The sequence below is a fragment of the Caretta caretta genome, chromosome 4 (genome assembly GCF_965140235.1).
Source record: "Caretta caretta isolate rCarCar2 chromosome 4, rCarCar1.hap1, whole genome shotgun sequence".
In the NCBI taxonomy this organism is placed as follows: domain Eukaryota; kingdom Metazoa; phylum Chordata; order Testudines; family Cheloniidae; genus Caretta; species Caretta caretta.
Window position 1 is genome coordinate 54,750,143 of NC_134209.1, and position 17,309 is coordinate 54,767,451.

The window sequence follows — 17,309 nt, forward strand, 5'->3', positions numbered from 1 at the left end:
GTGGGAGGGAAATGGGAGCAGGAAATGGGGGTGGGGAAATTGGAATCATGTTTGGCTAAGGGCAGGAATGGGAACAGGGATACAGGTGTAAGGCTCTGTGGTTTCAGAGCTGGGAAGGGGGACACTAAGGAAGGAAACTGAAATCATGCTTGCTGGAAGTTCACCCCAATAAACATTGAATTGTTTGCACCTTTGGACTTCAGGTATTGTTGCTCTCTGTTCATGCGAGAAGGACCAGGGAAGTAAGTGGGTGAAGGAATAAGCCCCCTAACAAGTATCTCTTGAGGATCTGTTTATTTTTCAGAGGCAATAACAATTGCAATTTCTTCACAGGATTCTTCTGATTAATTCTATTCGGGAGGGACCATCTCTGTTATAGGTACTTTGACCTGGTCAACGCAGTTTTTGTATTAGTATAGCTTTCACTTGGCGCGGTTTTCTTTTTTTGTTGTTGTTGGGGGAGAGGGGGGAGGCGGGTGTTAGTTTTTTTACCAATAAAACCTAATGTGGATGCAATTGTGATAAAGGTTCCTTACACCAGTATAACTGTATCCCACTTTTTTCCAGCATACCTGAAGCAGTACTATTCATGTGTACCGATAAGTCCTTAGAAGATAACTATTAATCACTTCCAGAGATAAGTGCTTATTTAAGCTTCAGCCTTTTGCTGTGAGGGTGGGGAAAGACACATGCCAGATACTGATATACAAAGTGCTGTATAAAATACCTTGATGAGAGAACTACAGAGAATGAGGGAGTTATGTGTATTATTTTTTCTAAATATTTCAGTTTCCTTGTTTGATATCCTGCCTGACTGTATAGAGTTAAATCAAAGGAGGCTGGTGAGGAGAAATCAAAGAGGAAACAAAACGGTGATAGAGAGAATACCCTTAACAGGAACAATAGTGGAAGCTTTTAATTAGCAATACCCATTCCTGGCTTCATTAACACTAGCAAGATTTACTTTTCCCAGGCCTGAGTTTAGACAAAAAGCGGATACTAAAATCTGATTGAAGTGATTCTCAGCAGCTGCCCAGGCATGAGACGCTAACAAGAACACACAAAAGTAGACAAGAATGCACCAAAGTCATCTGCTTCTCCCAACCTAGAGATGGAGATAACTGGGCTGAATGGACCACTCCAAGGCTCGCAAGGAAACATTAAGGTTTAGAGAGGGGAAGTATGCACACAGGCCTCTATTGTTTTTACTCTTTGCTCTGCATGGTACCTACCTTTGGATGAATAAAACAATGTGAACAGTTAGCAACTTCCCAGCACCAGCTGAAACACTCAGCAGCCTAGGGATCGCAGTGAACAGGTGCAAAAGGGAGGGGTGTTGCAGGGTGTGCTGGGAGTTGTACTTTGCATGCCGCTGTGTTCCACTAGGGCCCTGGGACCTGCGCTGCCAGCTGCACTATTAGTCCCAGAATGCCTCGCGCCATGCCACCAGCCACCCCAGCTAAAGTGGTCAGAGCCAAAAGGAAACTCCAAACAAGGAAATCATCTGGTGCAGGCAGAGGGTTCCCAGTGCTAATCCCGCTGTATTCCTCTCCCCCTTGAAGCTCCTGGTTCCCCCCACCCCTGTGTCTCACCCACTCTCCTGGGGCAGTGGGGAACTAGGGGCAACTGCCCAGCAAACGTGATGCCCAGGGGCTCCTGGGCACTGTCTCGACCCTGCACTTCACGGTGAGAGTTGCTTGTCTGTGGTCCCTGGGAGCAGGGTGGGTGGTGACAGTGGGGATGGTCAGTGTTGGCTGCCATGCCCCCTGCCAGTGGGAATGCCCAGAAACTGCCCCCCTGCACTCCGGTGGGGGGGGGGAGGTGCAGCCCAGTTTTGGGGCAAGTCGGGGTGTACGTGGGAGCTGGCGGCGACTCCGTGTGGGGGTGTAGGAGAAGCAGGGTATTAAGGTGGGGCGGGGGGGGAGAGAGGAGGGTGACAGCCCCGGGGTGAAAGTGTTTGGGGGGGGGTGGGCAGTAGCAGGGAGATTGAGGAGAGCCTTTTTTAGGGGGTTAGTTGTGTGGGCAGGGGACAGTAGGAGGGACGGGGTAGGGGGGAGAGCCCAGATGTGAAGATTGGGGTAGGAGCTTAAGGCTGGATTGTGATACCCTTTGTGGTAAAGTGCATGTTTTCTCTCCGTGGCCCTTTTTCCCTGCAAAAGATGGGCATCAGCAATTTTCCTCCCCACACTCCACCCCAAAGTTTTGTAAACATTATTGTACCAAAAGTAGAAAATGCAGCTTTCAAAAAATGTATTTACGAAACATAACTGTGGGTGGAGGGGGAGATGGCAGGGAGATGCAGGTGCAACACCACTGACTGCTACATTCAGGCTTAATATGGCTCATAAGTGTGCTAATTAAGCACTTGCGTTCAAGGCCCCAAACAGGCCCTGAGTGTTTAAAGAAAAAAGACAAAACTAACAAACAACCCCCTCCCACACAAACCAAGTTCAGTGGTATTCTGGGTACATTTACGTTAGCCCAGTTTGTTCTTTACGGACTGAATGGAGGTCTCAATGTGTCTTCAAATATCTTATTTTGTTTTTGAATAAAAGTTTTCATCCCCATCCCGGAAATACCACATTTACTATGGCATTAATAGTGCTGTCACCTGGGACCACCCTTGGAAGAGGCCTATCACAACCACATGGGCGCCCACAAAAAGTTAATTCTGCTCTGAACAGTATCTGGGTGTTACCTGGCACACGTATTTCCCCACCATCACAGCAAAAGGCTGAAGTTTAAATAAGCACTTGTCTGCGGAAGCGATTAATAGTTCTCTTCTAAGGACTTATCAGTAAACATGAATAGTACTGCTTCAGGTATGCTGAGTTACCACTAAGCGACCACTATCACAGATACTGTGATACAAAGTGCTGCGCTGGGATGGCGATTTACACTTCGCCTTCCCTGGGAGAAATGAGCCAGCGGCACAGACTCAGTTTGCTATGAGCGATATCCCAATAGTGGTGGCACTTGGGGGGATACCACAACCGGGCTATTTGACGCAGTCAGGGAGGAGCCTAGCAGAGCCCCTACTAAGTGAGTTACCCTTAGGGTGACCAGATGGTCCGATTTTATAAAGGACAGTCCTGATATTTGGGGCTTTTTCTTATATAGGCTCCTATTACACCCCCGACCCCGTCCCGATTTTTCACACCTGCTGTCTGGTCAGCCTAGCTCCCCGAGCTGCCGGCTGGGGAAATCTCTCCCTCTCACGCGCACCGCGCCTCTGCCCCAGGGCGGCCGCTGGAGCCTGGTTTTTCGCTACCACGAAGCGACCCAGGCGAGCTGGGCACAACCGGGCTGAACCAGAGTCCAGGGCGCAGCGCTCCACAGCCCCTGGCCCAGCCTCTGGCTGGGGCGCCGGCGGCAATGCCCGGCAGGACAGTATCACCGTGCGGGCGGGTCGGGGGTCCCCACCTGCCAGCGGCCGCAGGGTCAGACGGGCCCGGGAGCCGGTAAAGACCGGTGCGCGCGGCCTACCTGCTCTCGTCATCCCCTCCTGAGCTGAGCAGAGGCTCCTGCCCCTCGGCAGCAGCGGGGACCGCGGCCATGTCTGGTGCCCAACACAAGCTCCACCCCTGCCGCCGGCACCGGGCAGGCGGGGAGGAGGAGCCTCCTGCCCCTCTCCCCGGTAGTGCCCTCGCTACCGCCCCTCCCCGCCCGTGACGCCAGCTGTTGTTGTTCTTCCCGCCGACACCGGCGGCGTCGCTGAGGAGCCGCTATCCCGAGCCGCCCTCACGCGCTTCCTTTCCGTTAGCGCCGGCCGGCGGGCTGCAGTCACGTGGGATGGTAGGATGCTCGAGGAAGGGGGGGGCTGCTAGTCACGTGTGACCTTTGATGCTCGCAGCTACTCTCCTCCCTAGTCCGCTACTCGTCTGCGCTCCGGAAGGGGCCGGCTGCGGGGTAGCACCGCCCCGGTAGCGACCTTCAGCCCTTCCCCGCCCCACGCCATCGAGACTGGCTGGCCCTTCCCCCATGTGCGGCCGCAGGGGGCGCGGGAAGCCGCCTGCCCGGCTCAGTGAGTGACCCCGGGAAAGTGTCGGGCGGTGGGAGTCTCCGGCCGCAGGCGGGGACGTGCTGCCCGACGCGCCTCCATGCGGGGCGTGGGTGGGGACGGCGTCGCTCTCGTTTGCTGCTGGGGACGCGCGACTCGAAGGAGAAGGGCCCTGTCCGCCTGCGGTCAGTAACTCGGCGCCTCCATCCTCAGGGGTGCGGGAAGCCGGGCTCGCCCTGCCATCCTCTCCCTGTGGGTGCCCGGCCCGCCGCCCTTCCTGCTCCCTTGGCGGGAGAGCGCTTGCCCTGCCTTGGCCAGCTGGTGCCCAGCGTGTGCGCTTCTCTCCGGGTCTGCGTAGCAGCAGGTGCCCAGTGGTGCTGAAACAATCTTATCGCGGGGTTCTGAAAGCGAAAACTGTGTATCCCTAGTTCCAGCACCTGGCTGTGGCCGTGCCCCCACCCCGACGCGGTCGTGACTGCTGTTTGAAGGCACGTCGCTATGTGTCCGTTTAAATCGATTTTGTCACCGCTCGCTCACCTGCCCCGCTCCAGAAAACCTCTGCGAAACTAATCCAGTCTTATCACAGCTTTGGCTTCATTCTTCTCCAACCTACAGTGGAAGGTAATAGCTTGGAAAAGAGACGATTAGGGGGGATATGATAGAGGTCTATAAAATCATGAGTGGTGTAGAGAAAGTAAATAAGGAAGTGTTATTTACTCCTCCCCATAATACAAGAACAAGGGGCCACCAAATGAAATTAATAGGTAGCAGGTTTAAAACAAACACAAGAAAGTATTTTTTCACTCAACGCACTGTCAACCTCTGAAACTCCTTGCCAGAGGGTGTTGTGAAGGCCAATACTATAACGGGGTTCAAAAGAAAGCTAGATAAATTCTTGGAAGATAGGTCCATCAATGGCGTCCCTAGCCTCTGATTGCCAGAGACTGGGATTGGATGACAGGGCATGGATCACTTGATGACAACCTGTCTGTTCATTCCCTTTGGGGCACCTACCATTGGCCACTGTCAGAGGACAGAAAGAAAAGGAATACTTGTGGCACCTTAGAGACTAACCAATTTATTTGAGCATGAGCTTTCGTGAGCTACAGCTCACTTCATCAGATGTTTACCGTGGAAACTGCAGCAGACATCAGATGTTTCCACGGTAAACATCTGATGAAGTGAGCTGTAGCTCACGGAAGCTCATGCTCAAATAAATTGGTTAGTCTCTAAGGTGCCACAAGTATTCCTTTTCTTTTTGTGAATACAGACTAACACGGCTGTTCCTCTGAAACCTGTCAGAGGACAGGATACTGGGCTTGTTGGACCTAACATTCTCATAGTTTAGTAGTGTCTTTTTAAAAAAAAAAAACAAAAAAAAAACGTGGCCTACATTTCACCATCCCTAGAACAGTTTACAACTTTTGATTGAATGAAATTCAGAATATTAGGACACTTAGTTACTGTAAATTTTACTAGAATTTTGTGTTCCTCTCCCCTAAGTATCATCAATCTTATGTCATAGTGTAAATGGTTAGTTTTAAAAATAAAACTGGCAGTAACTAACCACAGTAGACCATCCATTGGTCATTTCTCCCCTCTTATTCAATTTTATAGTTAGTATCCTGGCACTAAATTGATAGATTTTAAGGCCAGAGGGGGGCCACTATGATCATAAAGTAGACTTCTAAACAGCCCACTTCTTATGGCGATGTGTAGCGTACATATACGCCTGGTCCCCCAAGCATAGGTATAAATAGCAATGTAGACAGTGAGACATTGCTTAGACCAGTGGCTCTCAGCCTTTCCAGACTACTGTACCTCTCTCAGGAGTCTGATTTGTCTTGCTTACCCCAAGTTTCACCTCACTTAAAAGCTATCTGCTTACAAAATCAGACATAAAATATAAAAGTGTCACAGCATCCTGTTATTGAAAAATTGCTTACTTTCTCATTTTTACCATATAATGATAAAATAAATCAATTGGAATATAAATATTATACTTACATTTCAGTGTATAGTATATAGAGCAGTATAAACAAGTGATTGTATGGAATTTTAGTTTGTAGTGATTTCACTAGTGTAGGGTTTCTCAAACTTCATTGCACCGTGACCCCCTTCTGACAACAAAAATTATTGCATGACCCCAGGAAGGGGGACTGAAACCTCAGCCCCACCACCCTGGGCTGCGGGACTGAAGCCTGACCCCACCACTCTGCAGGGAAGGGGACAAAGCTTGAGGGCTTCAGCCCTGGGCAGGGGGACTGTAACCTAAGCCCCGCCAAAGTGGAAACCTGAGCCCCACCTCCCAGGGCTGAATCCCTCTGGCTTCAGCTTCCATCCTGGGTGGTGGGGCTCAGACTTTGGCTTCAGCCCCAAGCCCTAGCAAGTCTAATGCCAGCCCAGGCAACCCCATTAAAACGGGGTTATGAACCACTTTGGTGTCCTGACCCACAGTTTGAGAATTGCTGCACTAGTGCATTTTACGTAGCCTGTTGTAAAACTAGGCAAATATCTAGATAAGTTGATGTACCCCCTGAAAGACCTCTGCATACCCCCAGGGGTGTCCGTACCCCTGGTTGAGAACCGCTGGCTTAGGCTAGTAAAGACCTGTCTGAAGCCTGTGGATATGTACCTTGGTATATACCCTGCATCAGTGTTTTTCAAACTTTTTTTCTGGGGACCCAGTTGAAGAAAATTGTTGATGCCCGCGATCCAATGGACCTGGGGATGAGGGGTTTGGGGCATGGGAGGGGCTCAGGGCTGGGGCAGAAGGCTGGAGTGTGGGTGTGAGGGCTGCGGGGTGGGGCCGGTAATGAGGGGCTCAGGGTGTGGGAGGGGGCTCTGGGCTGGGGCAGAGGATTGGGGTGCAGGAGGGAATCTGGGCTGGCAGTGCAGGCTCTGGGGTGGGGCCGGGGATGAGGGGTTTGGGGTGCAAGAAGGGGTTCTGGGTTGGGGGGGGTCAGGGCATGGGATTGGGGCATGCCTACATTGAGTATAGAGTATATTGAGATAAAGAGAGCTTCTTAAGTATTTCAGTGTAAGTCATGTTTTCCAGACTCTGAATCATTCTTGTAGCCCTTTTCTGAACCCTTTCCAATGGGCTGGCGGCGGAGAGGGACTGTTACTCCTAGTTTCAGTCCTCTTTATTTCAAATGGTCCTGAGCTGCTGGGCAGTCCTAATGTGAACCAATGCAGTTAATTGAATACAAGGAATAGTCTCATCCTGTGTCCTAGCATCCTTTTAACATGCTCCAGTTGTCCAGCAGTGTGTTTTGGGGTTGATGTAATATCAGTTTATTTTCTTAAAATCACTTGTACTTCTGATCTAATATCCGTTATCCTGGCCAACCTCAGATCTGTTCAAAGTACATCTCATTTACTGATTGCTAATAGATAAACTGAACCAAAAGCCCTTCTGTTGAGTGAGCTTCTAATTGGTGATACGTAACTAGAGGGATATGACTCCATTTTTGGAAACTTTTTTTTTTTTTTCCAACTTGATGATTGAAATCCATATTGCTATGTGGCCCCTTAACAGAAATGGAGTAACAGCTTGTGTAGCGATCAGATTTTTTTTTAATAATTTGACTGGAAGACTAGCAGAATTAACAGGCAGTAATGCTTAGCGTAGTTAAGAAATCAGGTGAATAAAATGTAATAAACAGGGTAAAAAAACACATTAGCAAAGGAGGAAAGACAATTGAGATCAATAAAATATTTACTAGTAAGAGAGTCATTATAGATCAGCACTGAGCAGCAGCCAAGAACAGTAGCTAGAACCAAGCAGCAATTTTCAAGGTTTCTTGGTAATTAAGGAAGCAAAATTTGTTTTGCAAGGGATGTTTGGTTTTGGGGTGGGTCTAACCTTGGCAATGGTGCCTTTTCCCTTCATTTTATATGGATTATTGCCCTAGTTGCAGCAGAGTTATATCTCTCCTTTCTGAAAAAGAAAGGTTCTGAAAGCAGTTTTACTGGTTTACCCAAGTGTTTATGATCTTGGCATGTTGCAAGATATCTATCTTTAAAATCATGTTCTGATGGTCCTCACATACACGTTTCAATACTAACGTGACTGATGTCATGTCTCAGATTATTTTATATGACTGAAGCTGTTCATTAATCTAATTTTAAAAGATTAGAAGGTATTGAAGGAAGGACAGTGGGATAAATGAAGCAAGATGGGGATCAGAATAACGGACTTTAAAATTCGCTGCTTGAGACTGGCAGGGCTAGGAATTAAGACTTCATACTACTAGAAAGCAAAATGTCCTGACTTTTCAGTGGTTATAAAGCACTTATTTCTGTCCCTTAAATTTTATGTCAGAATTTAGGACCATTACTGCTTCTTTGGAGTAGCAGTATTTTGGGGAGTCAGGGAGGGGTTATGTTACACAGATTCAGTTTGAGTATAGGTTTCAGAGTAACAGCCGTGTTAATCTGTATTCGCAAAAAGAAAAGGAGTACTTGTGGCACCTTAGAGACTAACCAATTTATTTGAGCATAAGCTTTCGTGAGCTACAGCTCACTGTAGCTCACGAAAGCTTATGCTCAAATAAATTGGTTAGTCTCTAAGGTGCCACAAGTACTCCTTTTCAGTTTGAATATAGGTTTCAGAGGGGTAGCTGTGTTAGTCTGTATCAGAAAAACAGCGAGGAGTTCTTGTGGCACCTAAGAGACTAACAAATTTATTTGGGCATAAGCTTTCGTGGGCTATAACCCACTTCACCAGATGGAGTGAAAAATACAGTAAGCAGGTATAAATATACAGCACATAAAAATATGGGAGTTGCCTTACTAAGTGGGGGGTCAGTGCTAATGAGGCCAATTCAATTAGGGTGGATGTCGCCCATTCCAAACAGTTGACAAGAAAGTATTAGTATCAGAGGGAAAATTATTTTTTGTAGTGACCCAGCCACTCCCAGTCTTTATTCAGGCATAATTTGATGGTGTCAAGTTTGCAAATTAATTCCAGTTTTGTAGTTTCTCGTTGAAGTCTGTTTTTGAAGTTTGAAGTGTCTGCTTACAAAAATAGACATTTATTCTATATATTAGTTTTTATTTTGTTTACAAATGACTGAGATCCTTCAATAGTTGGCCTTATAGACATGCGAAGTACTGCATTATTAGGGTGTGAATACTGATCATTTTTTTATATTTAAAAAAGCTTGCAATTGGAGTGTGGTATGGGCTCAAGTTAACAGCACTTCAGATACAAAACTAGATGAATAAAAATTACAATTGCATAAATTAACTTCCATTGTCAGTAGGGTTGTAAGCAAGGTTCCTTAGATCATTCAGTGGATAGAGATTTGGAAATATGCTGATTATCCCATTTATCAGTACATGTTTCATACAACAAATGGTGTTTTGTTATACATTTAATTTTTTAGTTGATACAAAATCATCTGTTTTCTTAGGTGTAGAAAAATCCTGAAACTTTAATTGGAAGATCATATGCTCTGTGATGCACACAACCAATAGCTTAACTTTTTTGCCTGGTGTATCAAGAGCACAGAAGTGGCTTCGCATTATTTTAGTAAGTGTAGGTTTTTAACTAAAATTTTTGTCAGTAAATACTATTTACTGATCAAACTTCAACATAAGTAAGAAGCATCCTTCACTGAAAGGAATGCTGTCAAGGATTTTGATATTATGATTTTCCAGTCACACCCCTTAACCAAGGGTGGCAAAAGTCCTTATGTAGAGGCAGTTATACCTTCAAATAAGTCCTTTTACCATTATAACTTTTGTTTGGGGAACCGGTATAAACTATACCGACAAAATAAATGTTGCTGGTATAAGCTGCGTCTCCATTAGGAGGATTTGCTGGTATAGCTCTATCAGCAAACCCTTTCCAGTGTAGCTGAAGCCTCAGTTACTGTCTCAGAGCTGCTAACTCTCAATTCATTGCAGCACTTCTCTGAAGAATGCTAATTTTGCAATATTATTTTCTTAGCCATCTCAGAGGCCTGTGGGAGGAATCACTCTGATGAATCTTTGAGGTACAATCACTTCAGGCTTGCAAGAACAAACAAGTTGTAAACAGAATAGTTAAATGGGGAATTAAGAATAAAATTAATTTCAGCCAGTATATTCTTCCAAAACTCAGTAAGGACAAGGCACTTCTGCAGCAGTGTTCCTGTACCCCACATTTCTAGCAAGTATCCATATGCTTAGCATCAGTCTCATGCATTTTCATAGGGATCTGTTGTAATCTGAATGAAAGCTTTCTTTTTATATATTGTTGAAGGAAATGGACTTTCCTTTCTGAGTTATAGTACTGATCACAAAGTTAAAGCCAAGCAAATTTAATGATACATATTGGGACCATATAATTGCCTGCTGAATAGCAGCCTCTCACTTCAGTACCTCAGTAATATGTCTGTGTCTTGACTTCAAAGAGAATTGCAATTTAAAGTGCATTACAAATTTTCTAGAATTTGTATGCACTGAGAAATGTAGGGAGAAGTGGTAACAAAGCTCTGCTAATCATGGGATTAGTTTTTTAAGTAATAGGATGCTCATAGTGCAAAGGTGACAAAAAGTAATATGTCTGTTCTATAAAAGAGCTTTCCATGAAAAACTGGATTAATGATAATGAGGTCTTCACAGATCTGAAAAGCATTTTTTCCACTCAGATTAGTTCATGTAAAATGGCCTACTCTCAGCATGATAAATAGATGTTATTCCACAGAGCATATATGTTTCTCTTACATCTGCAAGTAAATCAAACTCCCCACATATTTTCAAGCTCTCTTAATCTACAAGGATTCCATTCCTAAAACTTGGCAGCATTATTGTGATCTGGGAATTTCTAACACCACTGAGTAACCTGCTTTGTGTCCCTCAAAGTTTACCCCTTTGTAGAACAAAATAATCTAATTACAATTAAGATGCATTCCTTCCAGATTATTTTCATGATACTATTGTGTACTGATATAAAAACATAACACTTGTTTGTGGATAAAATAAGCACTTATCACTCTGGTAACTTTGGATAATTAGTTTTCCTTTGAATATGGAAGTAACTGATTACATTTCCTTACAGGTTTGTTTTTGGTCAGAAATTTAACTGTATTTGAAATTATAATTAAAATGTTTCATGTCTATTCATAAATTGAGACTAGAACAGATGAAAGAGGTTGAAATGTAGCTGATGGAACATGAATCTGAATTTCTTCTAGCATCTAAAATTGAAGGACCATATCTATGTTTCAAATCCAATTTTACAGAATAGGCTGCATCACAGTTTGTTACATCAAAATGATAGTTTTACTTCTGCAGTTTTTCTCTGGAAGATGAGAGTGGAATTCAGGGACTGAATGGGAGTAGAAAGGTTTTCTTCTAAGTTGTGCCTACCTGAGCCCTCAAAATTAAGCACTACAGATTATGCAGGTGTTCAAAATATGATCAGTTGGACTCTGGGCTTTGCTCCCTTTCACTTGGGTTTGACTTTCCCTCAGAGGGGCTGTGGTGCCTTGTTGAGCTTCTTTGCTGTGTCTGCTTCTTGGCTGAGAAGAAAAAATAAATATTCTTCCAAACCACCTACTTAAGGCCTTATTTTCTCCTTTTAGATGTTAGCTTGCTACTAATGGGTGTGAGTAAACTGGATATTTTGTACAGACGGCTTCTCCTCACTAAACTTTTCATCCAAGGATGGGGAAGACCAGAAGATCTGAAAAGGTAATTATTTTCCCTCACAGAAAAAAAAAATCACAGAATATTTCATACTGTTAATCTAAGTAAATTTAGTTTAAAGACTATGAACAGATAAATGTTTTTTACTAAAAATACAATGTTTTATTTTCAATTTTCTAAAAAAAAGTAAAACAAAACATTATAGGATTAATTAGACTTCAGAAATTAACTAAATATTTTAATTTTTAAATTAATGCATTTATAGACTAAACTATTTTATGGTAAGAAAAAAATACATGTTGCTGTTAAAAAGTCTGTTTAAAAACAAAGAATCCAATTAATGGAAACTTAAACATGGTGGTGTAGGATAACATATTTTAAAAGATCTTGAATTTATATAAAGCTAGCTAGATAGGTTGTGTTGTCCAAGGACAAAGCTTGTGAAACACCATGGAAGGAGGCATCTCCTCTAAAATTAAAAAAGAAGTAACTAGGTTTCTCTTTTACTTAAAGGTTTATAAAGAAGTTAGTTTGCCAAATATAACCTTTAAAACATACAATGTAGGATAGGTATATGCCTTGCTTTCTCCATTTGGTTTCTCTTTGAAAAACTATGGCTACGTTTTGCACATCCATTTTTAATGAGTTATATAGAGAGAAAAATCTCTTTTTAGAGTTGATTAAGAACAAGAAAGAGCTTTTGGTCTGCAGGTTTTGATTTCATGCTTGTTTAAGGTTTATATGTTAGCATGATATATTCCCAAAAATTTAATGTAAAATAGTTTAATACGATGTTAATTCCCCTTGAAGAATCTTTGAGTGGATTGATTTTAAAAGGCTTTTGCTTTTATACGAGCAACGTACTGTGGGTTTCTTAAAATTTAAATATTGAATAATTGAGTGTATAAAATGAATAATATATCATATTAGGCTAAAATGGAAATTACAGATCTAAATTTCTGAGAAATTGACTTTGTCCAAACATAAACACTACAAGCAAAGGAATACATTGAGCAAGAAACTGTTGTTGGGAAAGTTTTGTCTGGAGCAGTTGGTGGAGATCTGTAAATGTACATTGGGACTACCAGAGAGATATAGTAGTAACCTTACAACACATCTTTAAATGGGAATTAGATAGCTTAGCCTCTTTTCCCAACCGTTTGTCTGTTTAGAGTTGTCCAAATTCAAACAAAAACTAAATTTCAAAATTTACTGCAAAACAAAATTTTTGAAAACATTTTGTTTTGGGTAAATCAAAACATTTAATTTTTATTTTGACATCTTTAATTTTTTAGAATATAATATTAAAAAAATCAAAACAGCATTTTGACCTTATCAAAATACTTTTCAATTTTTTTAAAAATGAAATTTTTCAAAATCACCGCATTCTCTCAGAAAATTTCAGTTTCAATGAAACAGCATTTTTTTTACAGGGGAAAAACGTTATCATAAATTTTTCAGCGAGATGTACTATTTAGTTTGTAATCTCTCAGGGGTGGAGTCTGTTTTATATTTGTACAGTGCCTCGCACAATGAGGCCTCAGTCTTAGTTGGCACTGATTTAATGCTAATACTAGTAATAATGGTTTAAACTATTCCAAGGTATTTTAAGGATTATCACTGGTTAAATTAATTCCAAAATGTAGGATTCTTTAAGTGGATTGTCCACATATGTTCCACTTCAGGTGCACCTGAACCTCATGCACATGAGACCCTTTGAGTAGCAATGTCTGCTGGGGCTGCACCTGTGACCTGTGCACCCTCCAGCACTTTGTAGACAAATGTATAAAGGGCAGGGGCAGACTCAGTTGCTTTCCACTTCATTCTTACCTCCTGTGACTGCAGGAAGGAATGCCTGCCATCTCTGCCTCTGTGTTTGTGCCATTCCTCCACTCCAGAGTCAGCGAGAACATCCTTCACTGCAGCCCAGTCCTCTAAAGAGAGAGGCCTGAAGGAACACTGTTTGCATGGTCATGGGAGACATAGATCGTCCTCTCCAGTTCCAAACAGATCACTCTAGGAGGGAAGTCCAGGCTCAGATCGGGTTCTACTGGCCTTGGTGCACTTTTCAATAGCCATTGATGTTCCCAGTATCTGTTACCAACGATCCAAGCAGCTGACACTGAAACCAGCCTCAAGAGCACTCTTCATATCTCTCTGGACCAGCACTGAAAGCACATTCTGACCAAGACTGTGCCTTTGGTAACTAAAACCTTGGTACTGACATCTTTCACACCAACTTGATGATGGTACCGGCAACCCTTCCTTCTGAATCTTCACCTCTGGAGCCTCTCTTTGCAGTACCTGCACAGTTCACAGGACTGGGAGAGTTGACAGTTCTGGAATAGCCTGAGTTTCCATTGCTCTCTTCTATTAAGAAACCCAGTGCCACCAGCTCAGAAGCCTTGTGGTCCTACTCAAGAGATCTGCTTCACCCAACTGCTTTGGTCCCTGGACCCTTATGAGCCTACTCTGCCTGAAAGAGCATTCAGAAATCCACATGAGGGACTACAGCGACAATCACAAGCAGTACTTTGCACGGGACTCATCATGGCCTGCACCTCCTTCCAGAACCTCATGCAGTCATGGTCTTCCTGAGCCCTATATGGGATGCATCCTACTCGCAAGACTCCTGTTGCATCTCAGGCAACTAGAGCAAGGTCACCCTTCCCTTGTAGGTCTCACTCACCTGGCAGATCATGCACCTGATGCAGAGAGTGAGCAAGAGGACTTTCACGAGACAAAAGCACAACATGTCCGGACAGTGATTTTTGTCCTTCAGTGAACCGTTATAGCTTCAAACCAGCCTGATGACTGCTGGATCTTCCAAGAACTTCTTGGGAGGATAGCTGACATCTTGGAAATCCCAGTCAAGATAGGGCAAGAGAAGTCATACAAACTTCTCCGTGTTCTGCACATGTTCTGGTCCCCAGTAGATTGGTAGTGCCAATAAATAACAGCTTAATGCACAGGCACCAGCTTCCTCCAGACCCTGGGGATTCTCACCCCCTGTTCCACCACAGGCCCTGCCCCCACCCGACCTCTTCTCCCAAGCTCCCACCCGTGCCCTGCCTCTACCTGTCCCTGCTCCACCCCCACGGAACAGCTGATTGTAGTGGGTGGGAGGTGCTGGGAGGGAGCAGGAGGAGTTGATTGGTGGGGCTGCTGGTGGACGGTAGGCACTGCGGGGGTGGGAGGGAGAATCTGGCTGCTGGTGGGTGCTAAACACCCACTAATTTTTTTTCCCCATGGGTGCTCCAGCCCTGGAACACCCATGGAGTCAATACCCCTGGCTTGCCTTAATGGAACCAGTTAGAGACCTTTGGACTCCTTCCTCTGTGATACCTATATCTAAGAAAATGGACAGGCATTATCAGATCACCTCCAAAGGCTTTGAATAGTTCTTTAGCCATCTAACATTCGACTCTTTGATCATAGTCACTGTCCAAGAGAAGTCCAAACGACAGGGTCCACAGAAAGCAACTCCCAGGGTTAAAGATCCTAAAATGTTGGTGGACCTCTTTGATTGGAATTTGTATTCTTCAGCCATCCTATAAGCATTCATTTTAACTACCAAGCACTCCTGGCCAAATGCAGCTTTCTGAACTGGGATCATGCATCCCAATTCACCAACAAACTCCAACAGGAACACAACAAGGAATTTAAACCCCAGGTGCAGGAGGGACAGCTGGTTGCATGGACCTCAATACAGGTTGCTCACAACACCTCACCTACAGTGGCTAGCATAATAGCAATTTATTGGGCCTCTTAATGCAGTCCTTGAGAATACTGAAGGAGGCTCAAGCAACCATAGAGTGCTTCCCCTTTGAAGATTCTGACTTTTTTTTAGTAATACAGATGAGGCTATTTGCATGTTGAAGGACACCAAAGACAATTTTTTGCTATCTGGGTGTATGCATCTTTGCTCCACGAAGGAGATGGTACAAGCCTCGGCCCTGTCTGAGGCAGACACAACCATCTGAGTACTATTACAGACAGCAGAGACTGTTTGAGCCACTGAAGAAGAGGCAGAAGTTCCAGATGAAGATATCTTCTGCCCCTTCCTCCTCTGACGCACACCTTCCATCTACCTTGCAATAGGAGGTTTGAATGTGCAGTTGAGAGCCTTGTAGAGCCAGCAGATCCAGCTCTTTCTCTCCTTTTGAGAGCTGTTTGTTTTGGGAGGTATGGAACCAAATTACCTGGGACCAAAGTGTTCTGGAGTCCTTTGGACAAGGATTCTCTATCCAGTTTCAGTCCCCTGCAAACCTTCCCCACCTCATCCCCAATCCCTTCTGGGACCCCTCTCATGAGATATTGTAGCAGGGAGTCCACTTCCTTCCTGAGCAGTTCAGAGCAGTAAAAGAATGCCGTTGGAATTCCAGGGCAGGATGGGTTACTTTGATCATAAGCAGAAAGAGGAATGGCACCCCGTCCTGAAACTCTGACTCAAATTCATCCATGGGTTCAAGTTCAGGATGGTGATGCTGAGGTCCATAATCACCACCTAGGATCCTCAAGATCGGTTTGCAACTCTACTTACAAGACGCACACTTTCATATTGCAATTCACCTGGCCATAAAGAAATATTTCAGCTTACTTGTGGGAAAGTCTTACTACTAATGCAGAGTGCTTCCCTGTGGCACCTCTCTCTCGCTCACCCTCTTGAGGGTCTTCCCAAGTGCATGGAAGTCATGGTTTCTCATCTGAGAAGGAAAGACATTTTAGTCTATTCTTACCTCAATGACTGGCTGATTTGAGCTGGTCACCTCAACACCTGAACGACTCTATTGGAGTAGTTCTGAATCTCTTTGCTGCATCAGACCTCAGTCAATGGAATGAAGTCGCCCTTACATCTTGTTAGAGCATAAAATTCATAAGGGTAGTATGGGCTCCTGTCTGCCAGAGAACAGGTTTCTCACCATTCTAAGCCTTGTCAACACCTTCATTCACACCCTTAACATTAATCAGAACATGCCTAAGACTCATGGGTCACATGGCCTCCTGCTCCCACATGACACATTTACCACCTGTACTCTATGCAAGAGTGGTTGAGATCAATGTATTTACTCAGCATGTACCTAAGACATGTTGGTCACAATCCCCCAGGATCCTTTCCTTGTTAGATTGGTTGAAGGACATCTACATGTCTACAACAGATTGCCCATCTCCTCACCGATCCCCAGCATGACATTGGTGACAGACAAATGTACATTGGGGAACTCAGCTGGACCACCTTGTGATGCTCTGTACCTCGGGTGTACACCCTACACCAGTGGTTCTCAAAGCCGGTTCGCCGCTTGTTCAGGGAAAGCCCCTGGCGCTCCGGACTGGTTTGTTTACCTGTCGTGTCCGCAGGTTTGGCCTCTCCAGGCCAAAGGGGGCTGCGGGAAGGGCAGCCAGCACGTTGGCCTGGAGCGGTGAACCGCGGCCAGTGGGAGCCACGATCGGCTGAACCTGTGGACGCGGCAGGTAAACAAACCGGTCCGGCACACCAGGGGCTTTCCCTGAACAAGTGGCGGACCGGCTTTGAGAATCACTGCACTACACCTCCATGTTCATCTTTATAAAATGATTGGGTGGTATCCAATGCAAAGTTTGTCATGTTGAGTCTCTTCGGAAGGCTCATAATGCACTGAGCATGTAACAATTATAGTAATTGTTACAG

The 17,309-nt window shown here is 44.6% G+C and overlaps 2 protein-coding genes across 5 annotated transcripts in view; one reads left to right on the plus strand and one right to left on the minus strand.

Moving 5' to 3' along the window:
- Window positions 1-3,848, minus strand: part of MFSD8 (major facilitator superfamily domain containing 8) — a 27,894-nt gene extending 24,046 nt beyond the window's left edge. For all 4 annotated transcript variants that reach the window (XM_048847311.2, XM_048847308.2, XM_048847310.2 and 1 more), the window contains exon 1: window positions 3,487-3,848. In XM_048847311.2, the coding sequence (XP_048703268.1) occupies window positions 3,487-3,557 (71 nt within the window). In that variant the 5' untranslated portion in view covers window positions 3,558-3,848. The remainder of the gene's footprint in view (window positions 1-3,486) is intronic.
- Window positions 3,849-3,965: 117 nt separating this feature from the next.
- The window catches only part of ABHD18 (abhydrolase domain containing 18), a 52,036-nt gene continuing 38,692 nt past the window's right edge, over window positions 3,966-17,309 (plus strand). The window contains exons 1-2 of the mRNA XM_048847319.2: window positions 3,966-4,185; window positions 11,578-11,686. Coding sequence (XP_048703276.1) covers window positions 4,101-4,185; window positions 11,578-11,686 — 194 coding nt within the window. The 5' untranslated portion in view covers window positions 3,966-4,100. The remainder of the gene's footprint in view (window positions 4,186-11,577; window positions 11,687-17,309) is intronic.